General features: G+C 38.9%; 1 protein-coding gene across 2 annotated transcripts in view; it reads right to left on the reverse strand.

Moving 5' to 3' along the window:
* lrch1 (leucine-rich repeats and calponin homology (CH) domain containing 1) overlaps positions 1-13,348 on the reverse strand; it is a 94,320-nt gene extending 80,972 nt beyond the window's left edge. For both annotated transcript variants that reach the window (XM_062432385.1, XM_062432384.1), the window contains exon 1: positions 13,103-13,348. In XM_062432385.1, the coding sequence (XP_062288369.1) occupies positions 13,103-13,328 (226 nt within the window). In that variant the 5' untranslated portion in view covers positions 13,329-13,348. The remainder of the gene's footprint in view (positions 1-13,102) is intronic.
* Positions 13,349-15,613: the final 2,265 nt, after the last annotated feature.

Below are 15,613 nucleotides of genomic sequence, written 5' to 3' on the forward strand. Positions count from 1 at the left end.
TTTATTACCAATGTGTTATAGTTTGAGATAAATAATATAACTGAACCTCCACTGAATGTTGAAACAAATCCTGTTAACAGTTTTATCATTTTCATTTTTCTTTATTATTTATCTTTTATTTATAGTTCCAACAGCTCAGGTCCATTAAACAACAGAAAATACCTCTTTTTGTGTAGCATACATGTGTATGTTTTATTGTTAAAGCTATCAGACATTAACATTTAGTTGTTTTGTTTAAATGATTATTTATAATTTAATATTACTTTAACAGCTCAGGGACGTCCAAGCAGCAACATGTTGTTTGAGCACTTTTTTGCAATGACAATTCGGAAATAATGTTTTGTTTTTGAATTTTTTTATCCGATTCATCAATTAATCGAAAAAATAAATGACCGATTAATCGATTATCAAAATAATGGTTAGTTGCAGCCCTACTGTATACACAGTTATGAGTTTTATTGAAATTGAAAAAGAGGTGAGAAACAGGCAATGCAATAACAAACATATGTCTGATCCAATAATGATAAGCACAGCACTAAGTGATGTTATCATCTATACAGTACATGGATAACTTCATGTATTTATTCTGTGTAAAGCAAACAGTGGTGGAGGAAGTATTTAGGTCCTTTACTAAAAATGACTAATGTCACTTCAGTAATAGAATGCATTACCATGTTGTTAGTTTTTAAGTAAGTACTCAATGAAGAAAAGTGTCACATGTGACTGTTGTAATACATAATGTATTATGAGACATATGTTACTGTTGTAGTGGGTTAAATGGAGCTCATTTTGAAGTCATTTATAAAGGACTGTAACTAATGATTAGTTTCATTATAGTTCTAACTGCTGATTATTTTTTACTTTAATAAGTTGATTGATTGGCATAAAATATAATGACACTCATTCACTCTGCCCCAGCTCAAATCAAATGGAATGCCTTAACTCCTACACTTCCAGGCATTTGAAGACATTTTGAGACCATGAATATCAAAAACTACATTTAAGACTTTTTAAGAATCCGTGAGAAACCTGAACAATGTGCGAGCTGAAGTTATCGAGTATGTAGGAGGCACAGACCAACTATTTGACTGTATTGAAATGTGTTATATTGGGATAGAGATCATTATCAGGATATGAAATGATCTACATCAGGACATATGGTCCAGCCCTAGTTTAAAGTATACTTAAATAAATATGTATAGATGCAAAACACTATTAAGAAATGTACAGAACAAATTCCTGTAATAAATGAATACTGACTACAATCATTTAACACTAAATAAGAGTTACAGTACTGATAACAGTAGAATGCTCAGTAATTGTCTCTGTAGCATCCACACTGCCAGCTTACATGTCTGGTATCAGCTCACACAAACAGTGTTACACAATGGGTCATCATCATCGTCATCATCATCATCATCATCATCTTCATTAAGAGTACGCCCTTTACATGCCTTTGTTGCACGTCCAGATGTTGGCAAGGTTTGTGTAGTCCAACACACACACACACACACACACACACACACACACACACACACACACACACACACACACACACACACACACACACACACACACACACACACACACACACACACACACACACACATCACTTTTCACTAGACCACCAAATGTGTACATTACCCTGCTGAAATGAGTCTCCAGCACCATTCCCTCCTGTTTGAGTAATGTTTGCTTAAAACTACAGTTCCCAGCTGTCTGAGGAGATTATAACCTCTTTAAACATGTATGATTCATTTTAATCACAGAGCGACAGTCTGGCTCAATATAAACCTTACAACACAACTCCTGATTAGACAAGTTAATGGAAATAGAAGAAGAAGAGTGATGGAGCTGAGCTGAGCTGCTGAGTCAGCTAAACTGCTTCTAACCCAGGCGCTGGCAGAATTCCTCCATGCTGGTGTCCTGTGTCAGTCACCCTATGGTAGGAGAGATGCTCCATGATAGGCTCAACTCTGATCATTACCTCTGCCTGTGTGGAAGTCTGATTAACAAGTTAAACATGACACTTTAGCTTGTGGGCTGTTACAGAAGCTCAGTGTGTGTTGTGTTATACTGTAGTGTAACTCAGTGTGTGTTGTGTTATACTGTAGTGTAGCTCAGTGTGTGTTGTGTTATACTGTAGTGTAGCTCAGTGTGTGTTGTGTTATACTGTAGTGTAACTCAGTGTGTGTTGTGTTATACTGTAGTGTAACTCAGTGTGTGTTGTGTTATACTGTAGTGTAACTCAGTGTGTGTTGTGTTATACTGTAGTGTAGTTCAGTGTGTGTTATACTGTAGTGTAACTCAGTGTGTGTTGTGTTATACTGTAGTGTAACTCAGTGTGTGTTGTGTTATACTGTAGTGTAACTCAGTGTGTGTTGTGTTATACTGTAGTGTAGTTCAGTGTGTGTTATACTGTAGTGTAACTCAGTGTGTGTTGTGTTATACTGTAGTGTAACTCAGTGTGTGTTGTGTTATACTGTAGTGTAACTCAGTTAGTGTTGTGTTATACTGTAGTGTAGTTCAGTGTGTGTTGTACTGTAGTGTAACTCAGTGTGTGTTGTTATACTGTAGTGTAACTCAGTGTGTGTTGTGTTATACTGTAGTGTAACTCAGTGTGTGTTGTGTTATACTGTAGTGTAACTCAGTGTGTGTTGTGTTATACTGTAGTGTAGCTCAGTGTGTGTTGTACTGTAGTGTAACTCAGTGTGTGTTGTGTTATACTGTAGTGTAGTTCAGTGTGTGTTATACTGTAGTGTAACTCAGTGTGTGTTGTGTTATACTGTAGTGTAACTCAGTGTGTGTTGTGTTATACTGTAGTGTAACTCAGTTAGTGTTGTGTTATACTGTAGTGTAGTTCAGTGTGTGTTGTACTGTAGTGTAACTCAGTGTGTGTTGTTATACTGTAGTGTAACTCAGTGTGTGTTGTGTTATACTGTAGTGTAACTCAGTGTGTGTTGTGTTATACTGTAGTGTAACTCAGTGTGTGTTGTGTTATACTGTAGTGTAGCTCAGTGTGTGTTGTGTTATACTGTAGTGTAACTCAGTGTGTGTTGTGTTATACTGTAGTGTAACTCAGTGTGTGTTGTGTTATACTGTAGTGTAGCTCAGTGTGTGTTATACTGTAGTGTAACTCAGTGTGTGTTGTGTTATACTGTAGTGCAGCTCAGTGTGTGTTGTGTTATACTGTAGTGTAACTCAGTGTGTGTTGTGTTATACTGTAGTGCAGCTCAGTGTGTGTTGTGTTATATTGTAGTGCAGCTCAGTGTGTGTTGTGTTATACTGTAGTGCAGCTCAGTGTGTGTTGTGTTATATTGTAGTGCAGCTCAGTGTGTGTTGTGTTATACTGTAGTGCAGCTCAGTGTGTGTTGTGTTATACTGTAGTGCAGCTCAGTGTGTGTTGTGTTATACTGTAGTGCAGCTCAGTGTGTGTTGTGTTATACTGTAGTGTAACTCAGTGTGTGTTGTGTTATATTGTAGTGTAACTCAGTGTGTGTTGTGTTATACTGTAGTGTAACTCAGTGTGTGTTGTGTTATACTGTAGTGTAGCTCAGTGTGTGTTGTGTTATACTGTAGTGCAGCTCAGTGTGTGTTGTGTTATACTGTAGTGTAGCTCAGTGTGTGTGAGGATGCTGCTGTAGCTGTTTCTGTTTCCGAGGTGAAGCTTCGGTTAAAATGAGCTAGAATGAAGCATGTCAATGTAGCCACACTGTCAATGTTTTCTGTTTCTCTGTCTGAGTGAGAAACACCTTCACATCAGACTGCACGACCACAAAACCTGACACAGCAGCAGCAGCAGCAGCAGAAGAAGAAGAAGTCAGATGATTGGATAGTGGGCTGACAGTCACTATGGTTGGGGACAGAGTTATTTATCTTTAAAGCACTCAGGACGTGCAAACTTGCTTGACATGAATAGCCTCTTAGCTGCTTATGTGAAGTGAAATACTGAGGTCAAAAAAATGTTCAAAGTCAAGTCCATGTATCATATGATAAGTCCATATAGACATGATGTTGATCATTTATGTTATTGTACGATAAGTCAATAAGAAAAGAAAGAAATGTGAAGTAAAGTAACAGTGCAGTGATGAGAAATAGGTAACGAGGTCACAAGCTAGAGAGAATAAAACTGTTGTTTAGAAGCAGTCTGATGTGAAATCTGCTGCATCTATTTTTATCTGTGTGTGTGTGTGACTGATGAGAGCAGCAGTTCAGCTGGAATGTAAAAAAAAAACCCTGCAGATGGATTTAACATGAAGCACAAACCTGTAATCTTATGTAATAGCTCAAACACACACACACACACACACACACACACACACACACACACACACACACACACACGCAGACTTAGGGGATGTTGTTTCTGTCAATATGACTTAAACACACGTACAGTATGAGACTGAACTCTGTGTATTTGTGTGTGTGTGCGTGTGTGTGTGTGTGTGTGAGTGTGTGTGTGTGTGTGCGTGTGCGTGTTTGTGTGTGTACGTGTGTGTGTATGACCAGCAGCAGCCCGCTTCCCACCACATTCCCAGCTTTAGACAATACAGATTTCTGCAGTGTTTGGCAGTTTTTCCAGAGGACACACACACACACACACACACACACACACACACACACAGTATTAATTGCCAGTCACTTAGTGCACAGTAGAACAGAGCAGAGGGTGATTTTGTAGCAGAAGCTTCAGGTTAAAAACAGAAAGTGAAACAGTTGAAGGTTTTGCTGCTAAGAATGAAACAGAAAAGTTGAATGTATCTTCTCCTTTAATGCATTTTGTAACACACGCACGCACACACACACACACACACACACACACACACAGCTGGTATATGAGGCACTGAGACAGAGAGCAGACTGACTGGTTGGTTTGGTTTGGAAATCTCCCTCCTTCACCTTTCCGTTACTGGACTCGGGTGATAACCTCCATTTTTTTTTTTTAAATCCCCTAAATTCCACAGACTCAGAGCTTCCTCTGTTTGCTTTGTCATCAGTTTAACTGTCTGCCAAGAAGGTCAACCCAGACATGATCATTTCCACAATCCATTCATCTTAAATATCTATTTCTGATGTTTTGTTTAGTCTGTAAATGTCAGTAAAGAATGCTGATCACAGTGAGTCAATCAGTTGATCACTTACATGTCTGACTGTATGAAACCAATGTGGACAATCACATCAGCATCAGATTATTTTATCTATAAAAAAGATTCTCAACTGAATTTCCATTAAATGTCATATTTCACAATCAATATACAGTAAATACAGCAGTATAAAAATGAGAGATGTAACCAATAATGAGTGGAGAGAAAATTCATTGGAATCTTTAATAATCGAATACTCCTTTTATTCTTATTTTAAAGGAAAATGCTAATCAGCTGTGTACTGTGTTAAGCTAATTATATATGAGGATTTCAAACTTTTATGTGTCCTACACAACAGAAAACTGATGATCTTTGTACTCTAAAAAAAACTTTGTTTTACTATTTTCTGACATTTTATAGACAAAACAACACATGGATAAAATAATCAGCAGATGAATCAATAATGAAAATAATCCTTAGTTGCAGGCAGCGTTAGTAAGAAGATCCTATTCATATTATTGAGCATATGAAAACCTGAGAGTAAAAGTCTTCATGAATCCAAATTTTAGAGGTAATCAGAAAAAGAGCTGCTGAAAATTCCTTCATACATCTACAGAACAAATACCTGATACAACCAGTCCAAACATTAGATCTCATGCAAAATGTGCTCAACCCAAACTGCTCCACCAATGAACAAGCAGCTCCAGCCGAAATACACCCAAACACTCCTTCAGATGTCATGCTCCAGCTGTTTCTACATCTGTATGCTGCAGTTATTACCTACCTACCTCATGCACCACATAATCAGAGCTCAGCCTATTTGTTTATAGAACATGCTGTGAGAATCAGTCATTTGGGGATGAAATTAAAACCTCAGACACACAGCATCAGTGTGAGCAGTCATGCCAATCTTAAAATCAATAATGACAATAGAGCAGGTTAGAAGGTCAAATGTATGAAACAGAACTTGAAGTGTATAAGAAGCTTTAGAAACAGTAGAAATAATATAAGCTACATTTATAATTTACTGAGAGATCATTAACAGCACATACTATTCTAATACTAATACTAAATATAATGAATCAATCAGTCAGCAAGTGTGAGCAGAAGAACTTCATCAACGGAATAAAAAAACAGCATAAAAAAAGATGGTGTCTGTCTCTTTCATTTAAGTCTGTCTGAGTGAACCTGTGCTCTCTCTCAGCCTAGATAAATGAACAGTTTCACAATAGCACTAAACTTGAGTTAACCCCACAGACAGTGTGAGCGCTGTTAGCTGTGTTAGCTGTTAGTTGTCAGCTGTGTTAGCTGTTAGTTGTTAGTTGTTAGCTGTGTTAGCTGTGTTAGCTGTGTTAGCTGTTAGTTGTTAGTTGTTAGTTGTGTTAGCTGTTAGTTGTTAGTTGTTAGTTGTGTTAGCTGTTAGTTGTTAGTTGTGTTAGCTGTGTTAGCTGTTAGTTGTTAGTTGTGTTAGCTGTTAGTTGTGTTAGCTGTTAGTTGTGTTAGCTGTTAGTTGTTAGCTGTTAGCTGTGTTAGCTGTTAGCTGTTAGCTGTGTTAGCTGTGTTAGCTGTTAGTTGTGTTAGCTGTTAGTTGTGTTAGCTGTTAGCTGTGTTAGCTGTTAGTTGTTAGCTGTGTTAGCTGTTAGTTGTTAGCTGTTAGCTGTGTTAGCTCTGTTAGTTGTTAGCTGTGTTAGCTGTTAGTTGTTAGCTGTGTTAGCTGCTAGTTGTTAGCTGTTAGCTGTAAGAAGGTAGAAGGAAACCAGCTCTGGTTTGTGTTGTGCTACAAGTTGAGGCTTGTGTGGCTGCTGATATGAAACTAGGCTGAACCACAGTGTATCTTTTATGTGTTTGTGTGTGTGTGTGTGTGTGTGTGCGTGCGTGCGTGCGTGCGTGCGTGCGTGCGTGCGTGCGTGCGTGCGTGTGTGTGTGTGTGTGTGTAGTACAGCAGATTGTGTGAAACGTTTTTGAATGTGTCCACCGCATGCTCATCAGTCACAGTGACTCACTGTTCCCTCTCCACTCATGTCCTCTCATTTCATCTCATTTCATTTCATGGGTGTTGATCACAGTTCTTGTGGGACTGGAGACGACTCTGTCTTCAACACACAGGACACATGTGTTCACTACCATCAGAGCAGCATGTTAATGTGCTCACAAACAAAGGTGATGTTGACATGTTCTCAGTAGTGACTGTTTGGTTCTGAATAATAGAACTGAGCCTGCTGAACATGAATACAGTTTCTAATCATCGTCCTGTGACTGTCTGCAAATAGAGACGCACAAGGAAGTTCTCTTCAAATGGCTGAAGAATCCCAGTTAGGATGTTGCATGTTTCCCCTCCTGGAGGCTTTATGGAAAAAAACAGCACTCAGCTGCAGGAGACGCTCAGAGTCAGAAGCCTGTCCAATGTCTCAAACTTTACTCACAGAAACCAAAAAGTGAACTTGGAAACACATTCTCCTCTCTGACATGTCCTCTAACACTACCTGACAATGCTTCCAACCTTCAATCAGCAACTAGAATAAATATGTTTCCCTCCTCACATCATCTGTCATCTGATACACAATACCTTCAAACTAAAAATGGAATGAACGCAGGATGTTTGTGCCACCTTCCAGTCCTGGAGAATAAATGTGAATGAAATCAGATCAAGCAGATCATTGTGTTTTAAAAGCAGAAGGCTGTCTCATCGTGCTGAGCCAATTAGTCAAATAATACATTAGTTATTAGACAGAAAATATGCAACACTGACAGCAGCTTTAATAACAAATGAATCATTTATCCAGTAAAAACACACACAACAGTCTTTGCTTCTCTGATAAAACTACTTGCTGCTTCTCTGTTACTCATATCATTGCATGTATAGTTTGGGGATCTGAACACACAGGATATTTCTTTGTGTTCTGGGAAATTATGATGAACAGTTTTTCCTATTTTCTGATCATTTATGGACTAAAATATGACCTGATTAATCAGAAAAAGTAACTAACAGATTGAATGAGACTGCTTTATTATAATACCCTTTTAAAGTTTGGAGTCCTTACACAGTGTGTCTGTGGAGATTTCTATACAAGCAGAACCAATCAGGGATGAGTATCAGCCACCCTGCTTAAAAACAGGCAACCTAAACTCTACATACTGTTCAGGTTAAATTTGACCCATTTTGACATTTGAAAGCAATGAAAACACCCTAAATGACAATATCAGTTTTGATTGATGGTTTTAATGGCTATAATGAAACCTGCCATTCAGATTTAGTTTCATTCTTCCCTTTAAATAAATGAATAGAAAGAATTATGGCTGTCAACATGAGATAATAATATAGCTTGATTGTGAATGTATTTTTTCTATAAATGAAAGATGATAAGATATCTATGGATGCAAAATACATTCAAATAGTTGTTTGGTATAGAGACTAATTATAAAGGGAATACTTAAGCCAGGTCAAAATGACTGGCTCTATACAGTGAAGGATCAGAATATGAAAAGTATGTAAGGCTTAAAGACCAACAGACATGAAACTACTTTAAAATGAACCATCACTGATGTGACCACAGCTGCCATTGAGCAAGGCAGCACATTGAGTACAGAGCTGGAGGAAAACATGAACTATCAGTGACCCTGATCTTCATACTGTCTGTTTCTGTAGAAGAACGACTGTGCTGATGTAAGCCTGTTTCTCTTTAGTGCACACAAACAGTGACATCATTAAGCTGTAACACAGTGTTTAGTTTATGCTGCTCACAGCACTGAAAGATGCTATTTTAAAAACTCCACAGCGAGGTCTCTTCCCTCTAAAACTATTACTGAGATCATCCACAGAAGATTTTCAGACAATACTTTCAGTCCTCCTGGATGGAGTGTTCACAGTGAGGTCAGTCTGTAGAGCCTCGACGAGCTCACTCTCAGTTCATTCACCTCTGTGGTGTTATGATAAAAAGTCTCGAAACAAAAGTAGAGCTCTGTGCATGGAGACACGGCAGTGAGACAACTAAAGGGAAGTGAGTGTCTGAAGTGAGATGCTCCTGCTGACATCATGTCTTTACTTATTTCCTGAACATTAAGGCTCATCAGTATAACCAGCTCCTCTGTGGATCAGAGCACATAGAGAAACATTGTGATGAGCATGTGCAGCCTGCTGCTGCTGATGAGGATGATGATGATGATGATGATTAGTGTGGGAATCTCTTGGCACCTCATGATTGATTTAAATCCAGTTCAGAGGGCTACGATTCGATTCTAAAACGATTACTGATGCATCTCATCTCAATGCATCTCAACATATCACATTCTCATTTTTCTTTCTTACTGCGGCTCATTTTTCATCCGTTGATACAAGAAGTCAGATAAATATGAACTATTACTACTATCTGAATTTTTATTTAGAAAGTACTTTAAAAATCTGAATGTCAACATTCAACATTCATGTTAAACATAAGTGTCTTCACATTAAAATAAGTCAACAGTATAGACCTAGTAGGTGTGAAGCTGCCTCTCTGCTGCACTGTCAGCTCAGGGACAAACATCACTGTCCAACACGCTGAGCAGCTACAGGGTTGTAGAGGTGAGACACACTGAGCAGTTATTTCCTTCACCTCAGACTTTACTTGTTGTTTGTGTGTGTGTTGGTGTGCAGTGTGTGTTGGTCAGCTGCTCTGTTAGCCCCTCCGCTAACGTTAGCGTTAGCTGAGTGACAGCGTTGAAAGTTCACAGTAAAATTCACGATCGTCTAGGTAATTATTTATCATTCGGTCAGTTGCTTCTGTTTTTAAGATGAACTACAGATGAACTCTCGTGTGTGTCCAGCTGCTGCGCTGCCCGTATGGTTTTGTTCCGCCTTTGTAGTCCGTCAACATCAAGTTATTAACTAACGTTTAAATAATCCATTCTTGGAAAAGCAGCTGCTCAACCTCCTCAAAGTTGAAGTCATGAAGACTGTCGCTGCCTTCAAATGTCCTCCATCCATTATGTACTGTGTCCCTGCTCCTCCTGTTCCAGTCTGTTTACACCTGTACCTGTCTGTCACAGCACTCACACTCATGCCTGTGAGCAATTGATGGTTTAACTACAGTTCATTCAGAGCAGTGTGAACGCTGACATCTGGACTCTGCTGCTGTTTGTTTGTTTGTTGTGTGAAAACAAAACAAGCGAAGCACAACACTGTGTGAGGATATTTAACTGATCTATTAATAAATCCATCTGCTCATCATTGCCTATATCTATATACGATCATCTAGTTACCATGACAACATACATGCACATCAGCACGAGTGCAGAGTTTCTCCCTGATCTCACTTGTTTTTGATCGCTCACAGCACTTTTACACTACATGTCACATTCAGCCATTCACACACATTCATACACTGATGACAGGATCTACCACACAGGGTGTCAACCTGCTCATCAGGAGGAGACTAACCATTCATACACATTCATACACTGGTGGCTCAGCCATTGGGAGAAATTCACGGATAAGTATCTTACCCAAGGACAGATCAATATGCAGACTGGAGGAGCCGGGAATCAAACCTCTGATCTTTTGATTAGTGAATGACCCGCTCTAGCTCCTGAGCCACAGCCGTCCTGATATAAACACAGTTACAATATAATTGTAATAAGATTATCTGAGCTGGAGCTGTGGTCTGTGTTCAGTCAGTGTGACAGATGTTTCAGAGCTGTGTCTCTGTACTGATTTCAAACCTTTGATCAGAGTCTCTGATGTAAACAGACCTGCTGGAATGACGTCAGTCAGCTGAGTCCAGCTGATCTATACTGAACCTCACACTAACTTTACTGAATAAGACGTGTGTCCAGCTGATGATCATCAGACTACCTTCTGACAGCTGTTTGACCTGCAGAGCTGACTGTACTGTTACTCTACTCCTCAACTTTTAAAAACTCTCAACGCCTTTATTTATTTTCACCATGTTATGAAATGTTGCTCTGATCCACCATGTGAACATATGAGGTCATGATCAACCAATCACTGTCACCTGAGCTACTTTGGATCATGATGAGACTTGTCTGTTGTGTGGAGCATCTGATCTTTATCTATGAAGATGATGTTATTAAACCACTTCCACACACTCATGGTGTTTTTGAGCTGGACTCTTTACAGCAGAGCTTGCAGCAACATCACATTCACCTTCAGTCATACAGTCAGTCAAAACATAAATACATCAAAGCCATACATAATCATCAGTGTCATCGTATGATGAATATGTATGTAATTAAAGGCACGCTGTGCAGTTATCATCTCCAGTAGTGCTGTGACAGAGTTGTGTTATGCCATTTAGATTGTCTCATACACATACAGTGATTTATAGATTTATTTATACTTTAGAACACATATTTGAAAGTTTTTATGGGTATGTTTATGTGGTCATGGGTATGGGTGAGATGTGTTTGGGCTTGTGCGTGTGTGTACTATCTATCTATCTATCTATCTATCTATCTATCTATCTATCTATCTATCTATCTATCTATCTATCTAGCTATAGGTGGCTGAAATGTGCCAAGGAACACAGCTATGTGCCAGCAAAGACAGTGAAGAAGAAGAATGCAAATAGAGTGAGTGTAAACAATTCAGGAGTTAAAATACTTACAGATCAGACACTCACAGACACACACATTGTGTTCTGGTGAGTAACACTCAAAGTAAACATCATTTTTCTTCGTTTACAAGAAAACTAAACAAAGATTTCACAATATCACAAACAATATCATATGACACACCTCTAACAATGAAAATGAACCAAGTCAATGAGCTACCTGTCAGTTCCTACAACCAGAACTAAAAGACAACAATGAATCTTTAGCTTCCCTGATCTGGACCAAATCAACCGAACTCCAGGTCAAGAGTCACCAGCTGACCATCCAAACAGACTCAACTTCAGCACCTTCTTACTGTGAGGTCACACGGCTGACCTCTGCACCACCATGACCCCTTCACATTCTCACAACACAAACCAATGCTGCAAGGCAGGGTAAAAAAAAAAAAATCAATTATCACAATATTTTTGCCCAAATACTTCAATAACGATATTGCGGTAATATCACAGAGATAAATATTGCTGCTTTCACCAGATATTTACACAATGACATATTTGACCATCATCAGTAATGTAGAAAGAATGAGTGAGTGAGTAAAGACAAATAACCCTAACCCATAACTGACATCACTTCACTGGGATAAAGCCTTAAAAACCAGGAGACACAACACTGATGCCATATCATATACTGTATATTACAATATCAAAAATCTAAGACAATATCTGGTGACATGATATCCATACACTGTCCAGCACTAGTACCGTCTGTAGAATTCACCCCAATAACTAAACTGCTTTCATGAATTCATCACCCCAAATGATGCTTTTGCAATCTTTCACCATATTGTTAATGTGGATGTTTTAATAACTACGTGCTGTGATGCTTACCAGTAAGCTCAGCTCTGTTCCTGTAAATCAGTGTGGCTGGCTGCACCCTGCTCTCCATGCCTGTTTACAACTCTAAATGGATTAAAAGGAAGTGGTGGGGAATTCCAGTGCAGGCCCTCTGAGCAGTTACATCCATAATAAACATTTCAATGTCCACCTTCATACACACACATGACCTGCACACATCCACTGCATGCTGGACACTGTGTGTTTACATGTAAACAATCATCCACACCACAGGTCATCTGGTGTCAATGTGACCACTCAACAGCCACTCAATGATACCCCAGTCCAGCTGCGTGCATCTGGTCCAGGTGAAAAAGTTACATTCACACATGCTGTATCACAACAACATCTCACCACAGGGAAATGGACTTAATGTTAACACAAGCGCAGAGGTCCGGGGTTCGATTCCTGGCGTAGCTCAATGACCACACACGCTCTTTGGTTATAAATGGGTAACGGAAATGCCAACGCCATAAATAAAGTACAACGGTCACTGAGGTAAGCATCCACTCTGCTGTAACGCATACTGGGAGTCGTTACCGTTCAGCATCGGTTAACCGAGCAAAGATGCCCTACCTGCCTCCACCGTATCCGTCAGGTCGTGGTTGGCTGCTGTCCGGGGAAACTCCTTTAGTTTTCGGGAGCTGAGGTTGAGAGCGCCGCTGGCCGCCGCCTCCTCCAGCGCCCGCTCCAAGCCGCGGTTGGGAGGCAGGTTGGCGCTGCCGAGGTGAGACTGGATCGAAGGAGAAGAACCGAGCTGGGAATGAGGAGTACGAGCCGACTCCGGTCCCAACGTCGCCATAATGTTCCCCCTCTTCGCGGTTCTCTGATGCGTTTGTGTCGGTTCTGTCCGAGAGAGAGAGAGAGAGAGACAGAGAGAGAGAGAGAGAGAGAGAGAGAGCGAGCTAACGTTGAGCCAAGCAGCGAGACACGGGCACGATGCGCGTTCACGTTCCTCCGCGTCTGCTGCCCTCCATGCACGATGTCAAGCGTCAAAGTTGACCTGGGAAGCGACATCCGGTCAACAACTTTCAAAATTAAACACCTGCAGTATGTTACAGAGCTGCTCCCAACCAACGAAAACTGCATTTTCTGTAATATACATTTAGAAGTGCCCTGGTGGTTGAGTGGTTAAAGAGGGACCTATGCTGCAGGTCATTCCCGTCTCTCTCTCTCCCTGTTTCCTGTTGGTCTCTCTGCCAGTTACTATATAAATAAAGGCAAAAAAGCCTAAAATAAATCTTAAAAAAAATAAATATATGGGTCAATGACGTATAAGGATTTAGAACAACTCAATTGTAGAATAATAAAAACCAGCATGTCTAATGCAGTAGTTCAAACATTCAGAATGTTGTGTAACTGAAGATCCATATTATACATTTGAAATTAAGTGATTTTAGTGGGTTTTTCAAGATTAATTGGCACTGGCCTTAAAAAAAGTCATGTGGTGCGACCATGATTCATCTTGAAATAAATTAATTTACTTAACACGCTTCACATCTTTTTTTTTTTACAAGTTTTCAGTAATATAAAGTGTTTGGAAACAAAGTATTCAAATTTTTTAAATGTTTTTGTAAATGATGATCTTTTATTTATATAAGATATTTCAAGATGAATCATGGTCGCACCACATGACTTTTTTTTAAGGCCAGTGCCAATTAATCTTGAAAACCCCCCCACTAAAATCACTTTTAAATTGTAATATGAATTTTCAGGTACCAGCATTCTGAATTTTTGAACTACTGCATTAGATATGCTTGTTTTTAAAATTCTACAATTGAGTTGTTGAAAATCCTTATACGTCATTGACCCATATATATATATATATATATATATATATATATATATATATACACCCAGAAACTCTGACATATTTGTTTTAATGCTGTGAATTCAGCTATTTACTTTAGTAATTTCAAGACAAATGTATGCATCGTTATGGGACATAATTATGGGACTTGATGAATAATATTTTTGTTTTTTGCTTTTAGTTTTGTTTCACAGTCACATAACTGAAACATCTCCCAAAACAAGCCAAGTTAACCTGTGATACAGTTACAGATGCTCTCTACACATATAGCACAATACTGTATGTACGATATGTAATCAGTGTGTATATTAGCCCCATCTTCTTGTGTCTTTATAGATTTAGTCTTCAACAAACTAAACACATAAATAAGTAGAGACATAATTACCTGCACCATGATTGAGGTTAAATAGAGAACTGTCTGTGAATTATAACAATTGCCATAAATATATCATTTAAAATATGAAGGGCTTCTCCTGACAGAATCATTTTTCATGTCTTTTTACTGATGATTCCAGTCAAGCCACGGAAACATCCTCTTAAGAAGAAACTGAGGTTAAACAAAGGAAAGAATATGTACATTTGAACCAGGCGGATATTCAATTATTCAGTTTCATTTATTTTGAAGACAGGCTTGCTACGTATCCGATCACACACAGCATTTCTCTGACTTGACGCAGTTGCCTCACTGCGGCTGCGTACTGGACCGTGCAGCTGTGAGACAGCAAAGAGAAAAAAACTCAGCGGTGAAAAGACAGTTAACAGCGACATCTGCTGGACAGGAGTACAGCATGCTTCTAGTTTGTGCCAAATAGATACTCAACTGCCATTACATATTTTCTCCTGTGGTGTCACTGTAGTATAAGTGTTACTTGAAGAAATGATGGTCCTGTTATGGGCTGAAGTAATACCCAAGGCCCAGTACCAACAACTAAATAATACTTTCTTTTTTTTTTTAAATAACTAACTTCAAATATCATATAAGCAAGACTCTTCCAGGAAACATTTTTTAAAGAAGCCAAACTCCTCCAGTAGACATAAAATAGTTTTAAAAAAACGATAAGATCAAAGAATAAAAGGATTATAAATCTTAGCAGACATTGGATGGCAGCTAACCATACAGTTTCAGTACTAATGATCTCCACGTTTTGGCTGTCAGATAATATTTTGTTGACTGTTAAACCACAAATGAAATGCTTAAAACCTGTTTAACATGTGTAAGACATGCTGATACTTCAAAATAAAGTGAGGAGCAGAGCAGGCCTGGAATCAGCACAGAA

The sequence above is a fragment of the Scomber scombrus genome, chromosome 13, assembly GCF_963691925.1.
Source record: "Scomber scombrus chromosome 13, fScoSco1.1, whole genome shotgun sequence".
NCBI classification, from domain to species: domain Eukaryota; kingdom Metazoa; phylum Chordata; class Actinopteri; order Scombriformes; family Scombridae; genus Scomber; species Scomber scombrus.